Below are 16,590 nucleotides of genomic sequence, written 5' to 3' on the forward strand. Positions count from 1 at the left end.
CAGGGACAGTTAGGGAAGCACACTGATACTATTATTCTACCTCAGTTCGAAATGGTTAGTTCTTATTTTCAACGTTTATCTGTCAGTGGAAACCTAAGCAGAATTACTCCAGTCTAAGCCCATTGATTTCAGTGGGCTTAAACTGGAGTAACTCTGTTTAGGATTGTACTGAAAATTTCAATGTTCTTGGATAGTTAGCCACCTTAAGTGTCTGGGGCTGCAATTCTAACACCACTTTCTTGGGAATAAGCCTCATTGAGCATAATGAGACTTATTTCTGAGTAAACCCTGGTAGAGTGCACAATTTATTTTTTAAAATATACATAAAGTAACCAATAATTTAAAAACAAAGACGTAATGCTCTGGATTTCTTTCTTTTTTTGAACAAAAAGTCTTGCGCTACCTGAAAGACAAAATAATTACACCAAGTAAATGAAGCACTCTCAATTTTAAGAAAAATCTAGTAAGATAGTTGAGTTGTAGCAATTTAAATTATTTGCCTTTGATGTCAGCATTTCCGTATTTGCACTTACTCAGTTTTTTAAAAAGGGCTTGCCAAATCCAGGGAGAGGTCATACAGCTCTTAGACATGATGGCCAAATGATACCTGCATGTTCAGAGGTTGTGCACCTGTGAACAGCGGTTGATGGGGGGATATCACAATCCTATCTTTCCACTCCATTTGGACTGTCTGTGAAAGTGCTGCTCTTTGAGCATTGCTTGTTTCCTCCCATCTCTGATTAGCCAAATTCCCTTTCCAAACCAATTCTGTACCTCTCCAGGACCTGATATTCTCACTCAAGCGTGTTGGTTACAAACTTCCAGACTGCACAGAAATCTTAGTCTGAATCCTACTACTGCTACTATATCATGATTGCCTGGGGTGGAGGGGGGGGGGTCACTCACATTCTCTCTTCTAATAATTTGCTGTAGACAGCAAGAGGCCAAGATAGAACTCTGTTTCTCAGGGACTCTTTTTGATTTTGCTACTACAGACTAACACGGCTAACTCCTCTGGATATTTTGCCATGAATCACAGCACCTTACTGGCATTCCTTTTCTGCTACCACTCAATGATTTGTCACTCAAAATTCCTCTTAAATGCCTTGAGATACCAAGAAAGGTGATGTTCATACCTTGTCCAAGCAACCCAGGCTGGTATGTAAGAATTCAGTGCAGTCCCAAACACCCTTTAAGAAAAGGCTTTTTATTTAACCAACATACATTCTACACGTAAGTCCAACACAAATGAAATGAGTTTGATATCAGCTCACAGATGATACAGAACCTAAAAAATAAAACTAGAAAAAAAAATGCCTGACACAATATTCTCTTGAATCTCTTTCAGAAGAACAGGCATGAGGCAAGAGACTCAGCAAGGATGCTATCTCCATCTCTTTCTCTGTGCTCTTTCCTCAAACAGACTCTTTCCCCCCAAGCTGGGAGGATCCTTACTTTGGGGGACCCTCTCACCAAAGCTCTGTGACCCAATCCAACAATGTTTTGCACTATGATTGTTAGGGCTTTTAGCTGGTGGTATTAAAACCCATCGATCTTCTCTTCCAGACAATGCTGCCAAATAGATTCTGTTCTTCCTCATGTTTATCTCCATAAATGTGTGTGTTTACTTCCCTGAGCTCAACATGAGAGGTTTGTGACTGTCTTCGGATACATGCATCTGTCTTCTTAAAGACAACAGCTTCTCATCCACCACAGGAAGCACCACCATGGTAACACAGTTGTCTTCATGCTCAGCATACAAAGATGACTGGACTCTGATGCTAAGGCAAGCTGTGCATGCTTTCTCTGTTTCCCTGTGAGTGTTTTCACAGGGAAAAAACCGAATCCAACCCATTAACGAAGGAAGAGTCTACTGTGCACGTCCACCTCCTCCCTGCACTCTATTCTCTGCTTCTGATGGCAAGTTTTTTGGGATTTACCAGAATTGGTTAGTTTTAAATGTTCTATGTTACCTCAAGTGCCTACATGGCAAGAGATGACTTGAAAATTCTACAGACAACAAACTTAAGGTTATTTCTGATGTTTCTGTTCATATCACCAGTTGTGCAAGTTAACTCCACTTTATTATTACTTGCCACCGTTTTAAAAACAACACAGAAACACTCTGCCACATACAACCCCCTTCACAGAGACATGAAATAAAGTCCCATTTTACAGAGCCTTGCCTATCCATCATTTATCTGAAGAGGAGACGGTTAGCTCTTGGAGTTTTTGACTAAGGTAGCTGGTGTCTCTATCAGTGAGGTTTTCGGAGCCTGTGACATTTTCCAAGAGCCTGGTTCCTGCACAGGGCTTCCCAGTCACAGGATCTATGACTCTCCCAACCTTGTACACAATTTCAGCCAGTTCGTGTTTCACATGCTTGCTCCTCCGCTCTGGCAAAGCTTTCAGAAGGACAATATCTCCCTCAATGCACTGCTGCTGAGGGTCGTGAGCAAAATATGTTTTCCGCTTGTTATAGTACTGCAGGAGAAGATAGAAAAATTATGTTTAGAGTCATTTAAAGCTTCACTGTCAAAAGGCAATTTTTTCCCAAAGTGCACTCTGTTCAGGTTAGAAGGAAGCAATGGAAATGTGAATGAATAAACATACTGCCACTTGCCTAAAATCTTTTGCTAATGGTGAAAGCAAGTATAACATAATGCCAAAGCTGTGAAGTTCATGGTTCAAATCTCATTTTGGCTATGAACTCACTTCAGTGACCTAAGCCATTATTCTCTCAACCTCAACCCCAGCCCATCTCACCTTGCTTGGTTCTCAGTGATGAAAGAGGCTTCTATACAGTACACTATCTAAGCCACTGCCATTCTAATGTCTCCGGTAAAGCAGCACCTAGTTTCTCCCTGTCTGGCTCAGGACATTAAATTGAGAGGAAGGCATTAAAGCGTTGATTCAGCCACAGTGACTAATATGTTGGGAATGGGAGAGGGGAAGGAAGAAGAAATAGTTAATAGTATTTTTAGTATAGTATTTTTAAAGCATTGTAAGCCGCTTTGAGGATAACTGAAAATGCATGACATAAAATAAATAGCCATTATTCCTAAATTAAAATTCCAAGATACTATCTGTAACTCACTCAAAGACAGTGTTCAAAGCTACTTTCGAGCTGCAATTTTCACTGAGTTCTATTCTACAAAAGCTTATTGCTAGAACAAAGACTTGTTAGCCTCTAAGATACCACAAAGCACTTGTTTGGTTTTGCTCTATCGACGTAACCCAACTTCCCCTCAGAATTCAAAATACCTTAAATACTCCCCCCAATTGTCTTGTTTTATTGGACCACTAGCACTCACATCATCTGCCTGCAAAGCTAGACACTGCAAACCTATAGTTTTGGACAGTCCTTATACTAAACGGCATATTGGAATGGAAATGTACAGCTTCCTGCTGCCATTATCCTTCTGCATTTTAAAATATAAAAATTGGCTTTCAAGAAAATGTATTTTTAATCTTGCCCCTTTTTCCTGAACGGGACCCAAGGACAAAACCCCTAAGGTCGACTGCCAGGTCATCACCTATGCTCACACTACCCAAGCACAGACCTGCTTCATTTCAGAGACAGAAGTGCCCCTTTAGACTACAGGTCTTTGCCCTTACCTTAGGTGAGCCATGTAACCAGCACTAGGAAGCATCATTTGGGAATTGAAAAAGAAAAGCAGGGCGGGGGAGACAATGAGAGAATGAGAAAAGCAGGGAAGTTTACACAAAATTAGAAGTAGATGTTTGGGATGAAAATCAAGTTCTAATAGTGCCAGTCTAGGTAGGATTATACTCTTCTAAGCCAATTAATTTTATGGGCTTAGAAGGGTGTAACTCTGCTTAGGAAGGAGCTGCAAATGTATAAAATAAGGCTATGGCTTTAGGCCATAATTGGCCAAAGATAATCAGCACTAACTTGCTTCCTCAGCATCCTACTTTTCCTCTAACGAGCTAGGACCAGTGTTTAACCTTCACAACCAGAAGTTAAGTAAGCAACACCTTAAAAGTCTCAGATTATGAGGAGCTTCTAAATATAAAAAAATAACTAAAACACAAGTTTTACACATTTTGGTAATGCTATGAGTCTTCAAAAACTTTTTATTATTATTTATTACAACCATCCACTACTATAGTTGTCTACAATCATCTGAGTCATACATAAAACAGAGGAGTTAGCCATGTTAGTCTGTAGTAGCAAAATAGAAAAGAGTCCAGTAGCAAACTGATCCCATTATCAGAAGCTACTGATTGCATCTACTCCCCCCTCCCCTCTCCACCTATATATCTGACCAGTTTCTTCTTACCCTCCATGCATCTGACGAAGAGAGCTGTGGTTCTTGAAAGCTTATGCTATGGTAAATTTGGTTAGTCTTTAAGGTGCTACTGGACTCTTTCTATTTTGATACAGAAAACAGAAACACAATAATCTAAATCATACAAAGGAAACATAAAAGATGGAACTACAATCATTTAACTCTACGACTATCTTCATAAACTTGACATAGTTTAGGGCCTCAGCACATCTTAATGCACCCCTCTTCACAATAACTCTAGGAGGTAGACCAGGCTTAGAGATGATGGTTTCTCCAAGTCCTTTCCTAGCTGTAGAATTTAAACTTGGCTTTCCCATCTCTGAGCCCCATGACAACAAAATACTCAGTCCTGCGCCCTTTAAAACATTTTACCTTTAGTAAGTAAGGATCCAGCACCAATCTTGTTACTCTCACTTTGGCAGTCTTCTGCATTTTGGTCCCAATGACTTTCCCTATGATCCATTTAGCATGCACTGCTCCACGTAATGCAGACATGGCTCAGCTACGAGAGGGAAAAAGAAAACTCTACATAACTGTCTCTGCTGTCGCAGGGTTCTAAAAATATTGATTCTGGCTATTATGAACAGAAAGTATTCATACAGTTGTGACTCCAGGGCCTATCAAAACCATACACTAATCAAGGAAGCAAGACACATGGTTGCCCAATACAGAGTCAGATCGTTCGACTATCTAGCTCAGTGTGTCTCCTCAGACAGTTGTTCGCTCTGCATGAGCCCACTTGCAGGGAGGGCGGAATACAAATATGATATAAATAAATAAAAATAAATAAATAATCAAATGAACTCACAGCAAAAGAAGATTTTTCTCAATACTTACAGAGATCTTTCAATCAGAGATGCCAAAGACTGAATTTGGATCTTTGGAAACAACATTGGTATTGATGGTTGTTGTGGGTTTTCCGGGCTGTATTGCCGTGGTCTTGGCATTGTAGTTCCTGACGTTTCGCCAGCAGCTGTGGCTGGCATCTTCAGAGGTGTATCACCAAAAGACAGAGATCTCTCAGTGTCACTGTGTCACTGAGAGATCTCTGTCTTTTGCTGATACACCTCTGAAGATGCCAGCCACAGCTGCTGGCGAAATGTCAGGAACTACAATGCCAAGACCATGGCAATACAGCCCGGAAAACCCACAACAACCATCGTTCTCCGGTCGTGAAAGCCTTCGTCAAAACATTGGTATTCCCTATTGGGTTACAGCGTCTCCCAATAAAAAGCTGCTTTATACCAAATCAGCTCACCCCTGTCTCTTACTGCCACACTCTGTAGCCAAGAGTAAGTACTATAGAAGATGAAAATGATCATGGTTTTGTTTTTAGTTGCTCACAAAGATATTTTAGTATTCTTGGTACTTGCAGTGATCTGGCACTGAATGACCACGAGGTCACTTCCTTTGATTTTTGTACGATTGTAAAAATACCGAAACAAGGGCAACTCCTCTCATGAAAGCTGGCAGCTACAACCTTGCTAAATAGATGACTCCAGCTTCCCCTGGATATTCTGTGAAAGGTCTAGAATGGCTGCTGAGGTCTTGAGAAGGTGCAGGACCTTCCCTTTTACTGAAATCAGTCCTGAAAACAGTCATTCACTGGATCACCTGCAGATAGTAAGAATCTTTTCCAGGCAACCAGACAAAGACTTTCTACAAAACTCCACACTAGAGCATAGGTGGGCTGGTACAAGTTTGGTTTGCAGGGCACTTTCTTGAAGGGGAGCGATTTTTGTGGCAGGGATATATTTTCCCCAGTGCACTACCATGATGGCCAGTGCTCCTGCAAGGGCGCATGAGTCATATAAGCACCACAGCTAAAGGAACCCTCCCAAACAAACATCTCCAATTTAAAAACAAGTTATTCCAGAACAACTAGTCCTCCTTGACTCCTGAACAGATGCAATAGGACTGCAGACTGAGAGGATAAGAATAAAATAAAATAGCTGGAGCTCTTTGGAGGACAGGCAAAATAAAGATGAAATTAATGAAATAGAGAGAAGCCACCACCTTCCTCTCCTGTATTTCAATCTGCTACATTTCCTACCTTGACTTCACTGACAAACTGCTATGCTGGTGAATGGTTCATATTGGGGTGAGAGAAGGGACAACAATAGAAGGCTGTTGCCTTGTACCTTGCTTATGGATTTTCTGGATGTGGGAAGGGGGGGGGTCTTAGATAGCTTCAGGTAGGTACCCATATTGGTCTGCAGTAGAACATTGAGTCCAGTGGCACCTTAGAGACCAACAGGATTTGAGTCCAGTGGCACCCTAGAGACCAACAAGATTTTTAGCATATAAACTTTCAAAAAGTACAGCATCTGAAGAAGGGAGCTTTGACTTTTGAAAACTTATATTTTGTTAGTCTCGAAGGTGCCACTGGACTCAACCCCTGCTGTTCTAACGACCCTGTATAAATGTCCGTCTATTTAAAAACAATCTCAAAGTAGATAGTATAACCATCGTTGCAATACTTTAGTTGGTCCAGCTGATATTTTAGTTGGTCCAGATAAAGGCATTACATTGCTGCCACTTCTTGAGCGACAGCCCGATCCTCCAGGATCTTTTCCCAATTCCCCCTTTGAGATCAACAGCCATCACCTTCATCAAGTGGCACCGAGTCCCACAGGCCAACTGGATCTCCGCCCCCAAGAGGTCCAGCGCCCACATGTCCCCTTCTCCTCCCAAGGCGCCCCCTCCTTCCTTCCCTCCCTTAAACGCCAACCGACTCTCTGCTCAACTCTTACTCTGCCTCGAAGCCGGGAACCTGGGGAGGGGGAGCCGACCAAGAAAAGGAAGAGGCGGGGCTAGAAACGGAAGTGCAAGGCGCTTCCGCGGCACGTCTAGGAAGGAAGGACTAGTCTAGGTGTCCTCTCTATGGCTTACCTGTGTGGCTCAGAGGGTGGGAGCGTTGCTGTGGGGTATTAAAGGGTTGACGGTTCGGGGCTGTTGTTGGATAGCTACATTAATCATTATTTATTTAAAAATAGTGGGGTGCTTTTTGTGAATGCCTTGTTTAAGAAATGCATAGGTCATGATTTGGAATGAGTGATCAAAGCAACCCCCCCCCTCAGTTTAGGGGGTTAGAGGTTACCACACCTGGTGAAGAAGCTGAAATTCAACATAGATATGGGCAGGGAGGAGCTGAATTCTTGCTTACTTGTATTTATTTAGAAGATTAGTTTCCTCTCTTTGTGGTCGAAGCATCTTTACCTGGGATGGAGGTCTGGGAAGGAAATAACAGTCCTTCTGTCTCGAGTTTTCCAGCAGGAATTTTCTTTGGTGGGGGAGGTAGGGTCACCAAACTCCAGGTGGTGGTTGGAGATCTCCTAGAATTACAATGGATCTCCAGACCACAGAGATTGATTCCACTGAAGAAAATGGTTGATGTGAAGGGTGGAATTTATGGAATTGTACCCTCCCCAAACTGTGCCCTCCCCAGGCTTCATCCCTCAAATCTCCAGGAATTTAGCAGTCAGGAAAGTACAAGACCTGCTGGAATCAATCTTAGAGAGCCCCTTAGGGAGCCACCTAGCGGGATCTAGCTGAAAGTGGTTTCATCTCAAGGACTGGTGGTTTTTTAGCCAACACCGTATTTGAACAGGCGCTAGACAAGGTGCGTAGATGCTCGCATTAGATACCCTTCCCAAGGAGGGCATCTCAAGAGTGTGCGAGGATTTGTATACCCACTTTGATCATTTTACATGCAGAGCCTGGAGCTCTCGGGTGATGATGTCCACGGAAAGGACTGCTGACAAGATCGTGCAGTCTGTCACAGGCAACCTGAAGAAATCTGCTACTTCTAGCCAAACGTATCTCCTGCACTTTGAATGGTCTGCCAGAATGAAAGCCGCTGCTGCAGATTTGGAGCAGATGTATTTGACAGGCTTGCCAGGGAAGACACAATATAAAAGAGCCAACCAGATTGTCTCTTGTGAGATGAAAGTCCTTCAGAATATAGAAGACAGACTTACTTGAGGCAAGATGGTGATGAGTGAGGAGCTGTTTTAGTTGCTCTCTAGCTTTTAACTGCCTTTTATTTAACTTAGAAGTTTAAGTTCCTCTTTATCTGGCTACAACCAGGATAATTGAACCTTTTTATATTTCTTCTGTCATTACAACATCTGAATCTTTGACTGAGAAGCTGGCTTGGATAACAAAGCAGTTGCCCTCTTCGGAGACTCAAGAGCTGAATACCTCTCTGACTCCCTCGGCAAGTTATTAAGATAAAGAGAGTCAAATGGGAAAGAAAAGGCAAGGAAGAGCTTCAGACCTCCACTCACCTCCAAAGTCAGCCAAACAGCTGTGCATTAATAACCTCTTACTGAAAGAACTAGCAAGTGATATTTCATCCTATGCTGCTCTAAACAAAATATATATTTACTGAACTTGCATGCACAAATAGGCATGATTTTGCATTCTCCCAGGAAAGACAGCTGTGGCCAGCTACGCAGAGCAGTGGGACGGGACAAAAGGAGAAGAGCGCCCCCCCCCCAAGGAATAGCTGGGTCCACAAGAGTCGGGATTGAAGGTACAAGTAAGACTAACCATATTTTGTTGCTTTAGCTGTCACTACTGCTCCAAACCCAGGCACTAGAAGAGGAATGAAAGAATCCCATCAGGCCAGCTTATGCAAATGATTCCTCAAGGCCAGCATTTTTTCACTGACAGTGGCTAACCAGATGCCTCAGGGAGCTCATGAGTGGGGTACACAAGTTATAGCCATGCCCCCAGCATCTGGTACTTGCAGGTACACGGCCTCTGAACATGGAGGTTCTGCACATTACAAATAGAACTGCAAGACTTCTGTTGGTAATCCTGTTTCTGGGTTGGCCTTGGGAGTCTTGTCAAAGCAGACATGTGTTGTGAGTTCAGTGTTTGGAGCTCCCAGCAATTTTTGAAAGTTAATTCTCAGGCACGAGTGCTTGATTTGAATAGGGACTGCGTTGTGTGAGAAGTCCTGACTCTGAGAACTAAGATAATGACCGACTTTTAAATGCTAACACTTCAAGAATTATCACTTCTTAATTAAACATGGCTAGGAGAACTATAGCATTCAGGGTTTAGAGGGTTGCATGTTTTCATCTTTTCTTTATTTCTTTCCTCAATCATGCTTGCACAGACCACGTTTTGTTATTTTTGTTATGAAACTTCTATTTTGAATGTGCAAAGCCTGATCTCTGCAAACATGCTACACCTATTCAGTCCTGCTTTTCAAAGACTGGTAATGAGGAGGGATAGCGGGTGAACTTGCCATCCGCTGAGCTTGAGAACATGAAATCTTGAAGATGCAATTGATCATCCTCACGCTAGCGAATACGAGTAAAGTGGGAGATGCAGCAACTAGGCAGAGCCTTTAAGTGGCAATGCAGATACAAGAGTGCTAGACGTACAAATCCACCTAGCAGGAGATACTGATTTGTGGGTGGCAGCAGAAGTTGGTACACTCCAAGAGTAAGGGAAATGGGTGATGTTGCTAGGCAGAAACCAGAGATGGGTGCAGGGCTTTTCCAAGCTCCGGGAATCTGAGGGAATGGGGCTTGCAAATCTGTTCCTTGATAGGGATGACTTGCTTTTATTGTCTGTGTGCTTGGTTTCTATTCTTGTGAGCTGCCTCAAGCAGGTCTTGAGAGGCATGTACAAATTTTCTAAACAGATAAACATGGTCACATGGCACACAGAACATCAGTTCTACCTCTGCCCTTTAGAATCTCATGAATCTCTGTCTGGACTTAAATGGAAGGAACAGAAGCAGCAGTTACTCTAAGCTGAGAATAATGATGCATTTCAGACCAGCCTCATCTAGTTTGTTTGTTTTACAAGACTATTCACAAGTGACAAATAAGCTGGCCGTTCAATTTACCGTAAACTGCTGCTTTAGCCACTTACCTTTGCACAGACCATGTTTTGTTATTTTTGTTATGAAACTTCTATTTTGAATGCGCAATGCCTACCTCAACACCTGCAGGTACATACAAAAGACATGGTCAAGGTGCAGGGCAGAATTTGTCCAGGTAGGGGTCTCATCTGTTCATCCTAACTCACCTGGGACAACACCTGGAGCCACACCTAGGACACCGCTGACACCCAGGACCAGACTTGGGACAGAAAAGGTGAAATCGGAGGGCAAGCTTTTTTGTGAATGGACTTGATAAGGATTCCACCTTGACCTACCAGTTTGGCTAATCTCACTGGGTGTTTGCCAGCCAAAATAAGACAGGTTGTGTGAAATATGTTCAACATAACATTACACTGTTGCCATATCAACCCATCATTCATCAAGTCTAGCATAATGACTCCAAAATTTTGTGTCAGGGGAAGGCTACTGTGCCAAGAGATACAAGGCAATTGAAAGGAAATGCTTTTCCAGGGCTTTTTTTCTGGGAAAAGAGGTGGTGGAACTCAGTGGGTTGCCCTTGGAGAAAATGGTCACATGGCTGGTAGCCCCGCCCCCTGATCTCCAGACAGAGGGGAGTTGAGATTGCCCTCCGTACCACTCCAGCAGTGCGGAGGGCAATCTAAACTCCCCTCTGTCTGGAGATCAGGGGGCGGGGCCACCAGCCATGTGACCATTTTCAAGAGATTCCAGAACTCCGTTCCACCGCGTTCCTGCTGAAAAAAAGCCCTGCTCTAGTCCTCCGAAGTATCCACCCACAGATGAAAGCATCTGCCATCTCTCTGCACAGTTCAGTTGCTCTGGCTGCAGACATACAGCACAATTTCTTTCCTCAAAGGAACATTTAGAACAGTACTTTATACAGGCACACAAGGTTGGGGGGGATTTCTCAGGGGGCTACAGGCTCCTTGGACAGTCCCTGTTGATGGAGAAGAACACAGAGGGGAAATGGGAGTCCTGGGGGAAACAGCAACCCTGCCACAGAGATGGTGGCTCTCTCTTGTCTGCCCTGGCAGTTAGTTAAGGAGAGAAAGATTAAGAGCCTCACTGTGGTAGCCAAAGCAATTCTCTTGATCTACAGCAGCAAGTCCTCCTTCAGAGTGGTGGCCATTCTGTACTCAACAAATTTAGCAATCTGTATCATGGGATCCAAATCCTACATCACAAAAAAGCAGAATTCTCCAACTGGCAAGAATTAAGGAAATAAAGCAAATTTGCATTACGCCTCTTCTTCTACGTGACGGATGCTGCAGCTCATTATTGGAGTAATTTGTTCTGATGGCGGCAGTCCTGGGGAGGGAGCAAAGTGACACCCAAGGAATGGGCGCCAAAGCTTGTTTGATGCCCGAGCAAAGAAAGTGGTCGGTTGGTGGGCCGAGTGGGCAGGAATAGCACTAGAGGCAGTATACCCTCTCCACATACACTCTGTCCTTCTGCAGTAGGGCAACATGCAAGGACAGTGTTGGGACAGCAAAGTGTCTTGAGCCACTTCTGATGGATACCTCTTCACAGGAAATCTTAGGTGGGAACACGATGTTACAGTGGACACACAGCTGCCATCGAAAACAGCAGTCTTGTGTCCCCCCACTCTTCCCTTGCGATAAAGTCCATCTACATGCTGAAATTCAGAGCTTGTGACCTTGACCTCAGAGGCATTGCAGAGTGCTGTTCCCACCACAGAGTTCCAGAACATGTAGAGAGCCCATTAAAATATGCATCCTTTGGCCAAAGTTTGGACATTTTCATCCAAAATTTTGATTGGGAGCACATCACAGAGGCGCAACCAGAGGGTGTGTGTGTGAAATGGGCTACCAAGCAGAACCCAGGCAAGATGAACATACTCCGAGGCCTTAAATTTGCTCAAGTTTAAGAGGCCTTATGGCATCACCCCAAAATGGCAATTCAGTACCTTTTTTTAAAAAGGCCCCTCATAAGCTGAAGCCTTCAACTGCAGCTTATTTAGCTTAAGCTTGGAGCACAACAGACATAGGAGGCAGCCACAGAATTCTCACACAAACGTGAGAAAATCAAGAGCCTCTCCCTCCACGGTACAAGACCATTCCCCACATGCGTACACAAAAATAACAGAGAATTCAGGGCTGTTCACCACAACACAAAGACAGGTGCCAACCTAGGGCAAAAGTACGAGTGGGAAAATAGAATGAAGGTAGACTGAGGCCATCGTTCTCTGCTTTTGGTGCCATTGCTGCTTCAACCAGAGGAGAGACATCATTGTGTCCATAAAAGTAACACCAGCACCAGTAACACCAGCAGAGTGTGGGGGAAGGGGCTTCTTTCTTTCTTTGTCCAAGGGGGCTGTGGGCTGCTTCCCTTTAGCAGCATCAGTGGAAGAATGAGAAAGGCTAAGGGTTTAAAAAAATATTTTGTCCCCCACAAGAGTCAAGAGGAGGGTTTAGAAACCCTGTTTTAAGCTAGGTAAGATGTGACTCAGGTGTGGTCTGAGATGAGAAGGGAGAATTGCTGCGGGTTGTAGGGTTGCCAGCTCCAAGTTGGGAAATTCCTGGAGATCTGAGGGGTGAAACCTGGAGAAACCTGGAGAAAGTGGGGTTTGGGGAGGGAAAGGACCTTGGCATGGCATAATTCCACAGAGTCCACCCCCAAAAGTAGCCATTTTCTCCAGGTGAACTGATCTTTGTGACCTGGAGACCAGTTGTAATTCCAGGAGATCTCCAGCCACTACCTGGAGGCTGGCAACCCTAGTGGGTTGTGCCCGCTGTGCTGCAAGGAGAGAGAGAGAGAAGATGGTTCTGGAGGCTGTTTACTGCTGAACCTCCCCACACACCTGAATTCTAGCAGAACCCAAGAATTGGGGAGTCTCTGGGAGAAAGATTCCAAACTGATCGTCTTTCTGACGCCGCTGCAGGCCACATCTTCTCCTAACAGGGAAATGCCAGCCAGTAGAGGGCCCTGTTGTTTTCACAAGGAGAAGGAAGGCAAGGTGGGAATCGCTGCCACTTACCAAACCTAGAAAGGAAATAACAGGCACAGCAATGAGATGAGGATGGCATGCTGAAAGGAAACGTTCTCTTCCCCCTCTGGAATGCTCCCCACAAGCTTGGAGCTGGGAAGGCAAACAGTTTCACAAGCCACCAACATACGTGCTAGGTAATTTTCTGTCTTCTGTTGTGGTGCCCAAATCTACTGCCAAGCCTTTTCCTCCCAGCCAATCTTGCATTGAACCTCAGCTGAGAAAGCACGTTGGGGAGGGAAGCTAAAGGTAAGGGGTGGCTTACCACCACCTTCTGTCCACATGTCACTTCCGCTGTCTCTTTCTATGAAATTAGGGCAGATGTACATTTAAATGCACAGACGCATTGTTGTCAACTTCATAATGGTTCCCAAGGCACATCTTTAAAAAACTCTCACCCTTCACTCTTACATGTGAAAAACATACTTTTAAAACACGTCGGTCTGATCTATGCATAAGTTGCTGATGCGGAGGTGCCCAATCAATGGACAGAGCAGAGGCAAGCCCAGGGCAATGACTCTCACAGGGTTTCAACAGGCACTTTTCTCTGAAGATGCTTTTCTGCCATATCTGTGCCTCGGAAGGAACTGAATGATCCAACCACACCAGACACAGAGATAGTAGATGCTGATTAAAGGGAGGCAAAGCCACAGCATCATGCAGAGATACAGCAGACAGCCTCCTTGTGGATGGGTACTTGGGTGGATGGGAGAGCCAGTTTGGTGTAATGGTTAAGAGCGCGGGACTCTAATCTGGAGAGCTGTGATTCCCTACTCCTCCACTTGAAGCCAGCTGGGTGACTTTGGATCAGTCACAGCTCTCTGGAGCTCTCTCAGCCCCGCCCACCTCACAGGGTGTTTTGTTGTGGGGATAATAATGACATACTTTGTAAACCACTCTGAGTGGGTGTTAAGTCATCCTGAAGGGTGGTATATAAATCAAATGTTGTTGGTACTACTACTACTACAACTACGATCTTAGAAAAGCCTTTATTTATAGACTTCATTTTTACATCTCTTTTCTTTCCATGGGGACCCGAAGTGGTTTAACAATATTGTCCCCTTCTCAATTTTATCTTCCCAACAGCCTTATGAGGTAGATTAGCCAGCACTGAGTCACTGGGTTTTTTAATATATATTTCTGAGAAAATTTACGTCATTGCCCATTCACCAAATAGCCTGTATATTAATGATTACCATATAATCAATACCACAGAAACAAACATCCTGAGACTGGTAAGCAATCGATTCACGTTATTGTCTAACACGAGGATGACTCGTGTGTGCCAATCTGGGCATCAAAGTCATCAAATGAGCTACAAATGTAATAACAAAATAAAATATTCAAAAGCTGAACAGGAGGAAGTGGGGTGTGTTAAAGAATTTCCTTGCCTGAGGTGCCATTTGGTTTAGGATTGGCCTGATTAAGAAAACTTTTTTTTTTTTAGTAAAGAGTTTGCAAAACAGCAAGGCATTGCTCTAGCAGAACGGGGAGAGTCTGTTTGGTGTTCCCAACTTAATTTTTATGTCAAGAATGCTCTTTGGGGTACCAGGGGTGTGCTGGCATTCTAAAAGGATTTGTCTGTTGAAATACTCCAGCATGCAAACCTGTGCATTGCAAATGATTGTGGGGCATCTTTTAGGACATGTATTAGTTTACAGCCCAGTGCCAGCACAGCCCTTTTGGACAGCACTGTGGCAGGAGAAGATATATTCAGCTAATATGATTTGCCATTATAAATTCTTTCACTGAAGCACCTATGATAAAGTCCCTTGAAGCAGGATTTGAGATCCACTCTTCTAAGTGGACCAAAGTGAAAAACATTTGCTCTTGTGCATTTCTTCTCTTGACCAGCCCAAGCACTTCTTTCTACTGTCTTCCCCTGGCTGTTGAATTCAGCGAATAATCCCATGCATACATAACATGCCTAAGATGGTCATATTATACTGTAAGATCCTTGGGGCAGAGACCTTGGTTTTCTTATATTACCCTACAAAGTAGAAGCTATAAATAGCAAACAGCAATGCAATTATTATTAGATTCATTATGTATTATTTTACATCCTTCTTCTAAGGTGCTAAGGGGGCTGTGTTGTATAGTGGGCAGAGGGCTGGACTAGGATGGAAGAGATGTGCATACAAATCTCCACTTATCATGAAAGTGATTGGGTGACCTTGGGCCATCTGTTTCACTTGACATAAGCCACCTCACAAGATTGTTGGACCAGGGCTGAGAAGACTGGCTTCAAATCTCTGTTTGTCATGAACCTGACTGAGTGACTTTGGGGCAATTGTTCTCACTTATTCTAACCTACCTCACAGGATTGTTGTGAGGAAAAAATGGAGGCTGGGAGAGTGATGTAAGCCGCTTTGGGTCCCTGTTGGGGAGAAAGGCAGAGTATAAATGAAGTAAATAAATAGTAAATAAAATGGAAGTGGGAAGAACGGAATTCTGCTTGGAGAAAGAGTGAGATAAAAATGAACTAAATAAATAATGTGGTGTAGTGGTTAGAGTGCTGGGCAAGATTTGGGAGACCCAGGTTCGAATCCCCACTCTGCCTTGGAAGCTCGCTGAGTGATCTTGGGCCAGTCACATTCTCTCAGCCCAATCTACCTCACAGGGTTGTTGTGAAATAAAATGAAGGAGAAGAGAATGATGTAAACCACTTTGGGTCCCCATTGGGAGAAAGGTGGGACATAAATGAAATAAGTAAATAAAATAAATGGGTAGTACACACAGTTCCCCTGTAAGGTAGGTAGGCTTGGAAAATGAGTATATGATTGGTTACCGGGCAAAGCAAGCTTTGCTTATCTGAACAGGGTCTCTTGCAGGTGCCAGGCTGCACACGGGCGAAATCAACAGCAGCCCGTACACGGGCTTTCTCTGTGGTGGCCCCTACCCTGTGGAATGGCCTGCCTGAGGAAGTCAGGAGAGCCCCCACTCTCCTGGCTTTCCACAAACAATGCAAATCCGAATTATTCAAAAAGGCTTTCTACTCAGACAGGAGGGCCGTATTATAGGGAGATGTCTCAGATGCTTTGCTAATGAGTTAGGGACCATAGACTTCACCACTATGTTGCTTTATGTACTATCTGTTGCTTTAAGTATGTACTCCTATGAGCTACCTGTGCTTCATGTTGTCTAATGCCAGTCCTAGAATTGCTTATGTTCTGTTCCAGCATTTCTTCAACTCTGTCTTGGATTCTTGCTACTGTTTTATCTCTTTGTAAACTTGTATTTATTTCCCCTGTGGCATTGTCTCTGGAAACGTCCTTGATACCGACTGTACTAATCTCACACTGTGTAATCTGCCTTGAGTCTCCGTGACAAAGGCGGACTATAAATGACATACATAAACAAACCAATAAATAAGGTTTAAGCTTTTG

The 16,590-nt window shown here is 43.8% G+C and overlaps 1 protein-coding gene across 2 annotated transcripts; it reads right to left on the bottom strand.

Moving 5' to 3' along the window:
* Window positions 1–292: 292 nt before the first annotated feature.
* Window positions 293–7,120, bottom strand: MRPS17 (mitochondrial ribosomal protein S17). 2 transcript variants are annotated; one of them, XM_055001022.1, is made up of 3 exons: window positions 7,067–7,120; window positions 4,686–4,815; window positions 293–2,484 (listed from the first exon to the last, which is right to left on the bottom strand). In XM_055001022.1, exons 2-3 carry the CDS (start codon window positions 4,806–4,808, stop codon window positions 2,194–2,196), a joined length of 414 nt encoding a protein of 137 aa, XP_054856997.1. In that variant the 5' UTR covers window positions 4,809–4,815; window positions 7,067–7,120; the 3' UTR covers window positions 293–2,193. The 2 variants fall into 2 exon arrangements, with proteins under 2 accessions (XP_054856997.1, XP_054856996.1); XM_055001021.1 differs by lacking the exon at window positions 7,067–7,120 and adding an exon at window positions 6,921–7,015.
* Between the last annotated feature and the right edge of the window lie 9,470 nt (window positions 7,121–16,590).

Source organism: Eublepharis macularius, chromosome 17, assembly GCF_028583425.1.
Source record: "Eublepharis macularius isolate TG4126 chromosome 17, MPM_Emac_v1.0, whole genome shotgun sequence".
Classification (NCBI taxonomy): Eukaryota; Metazoa; Chordata; class Lepidosauria; order Squamata; family Eublepharidae; genus Eublepharis; species Eublepharis macularius.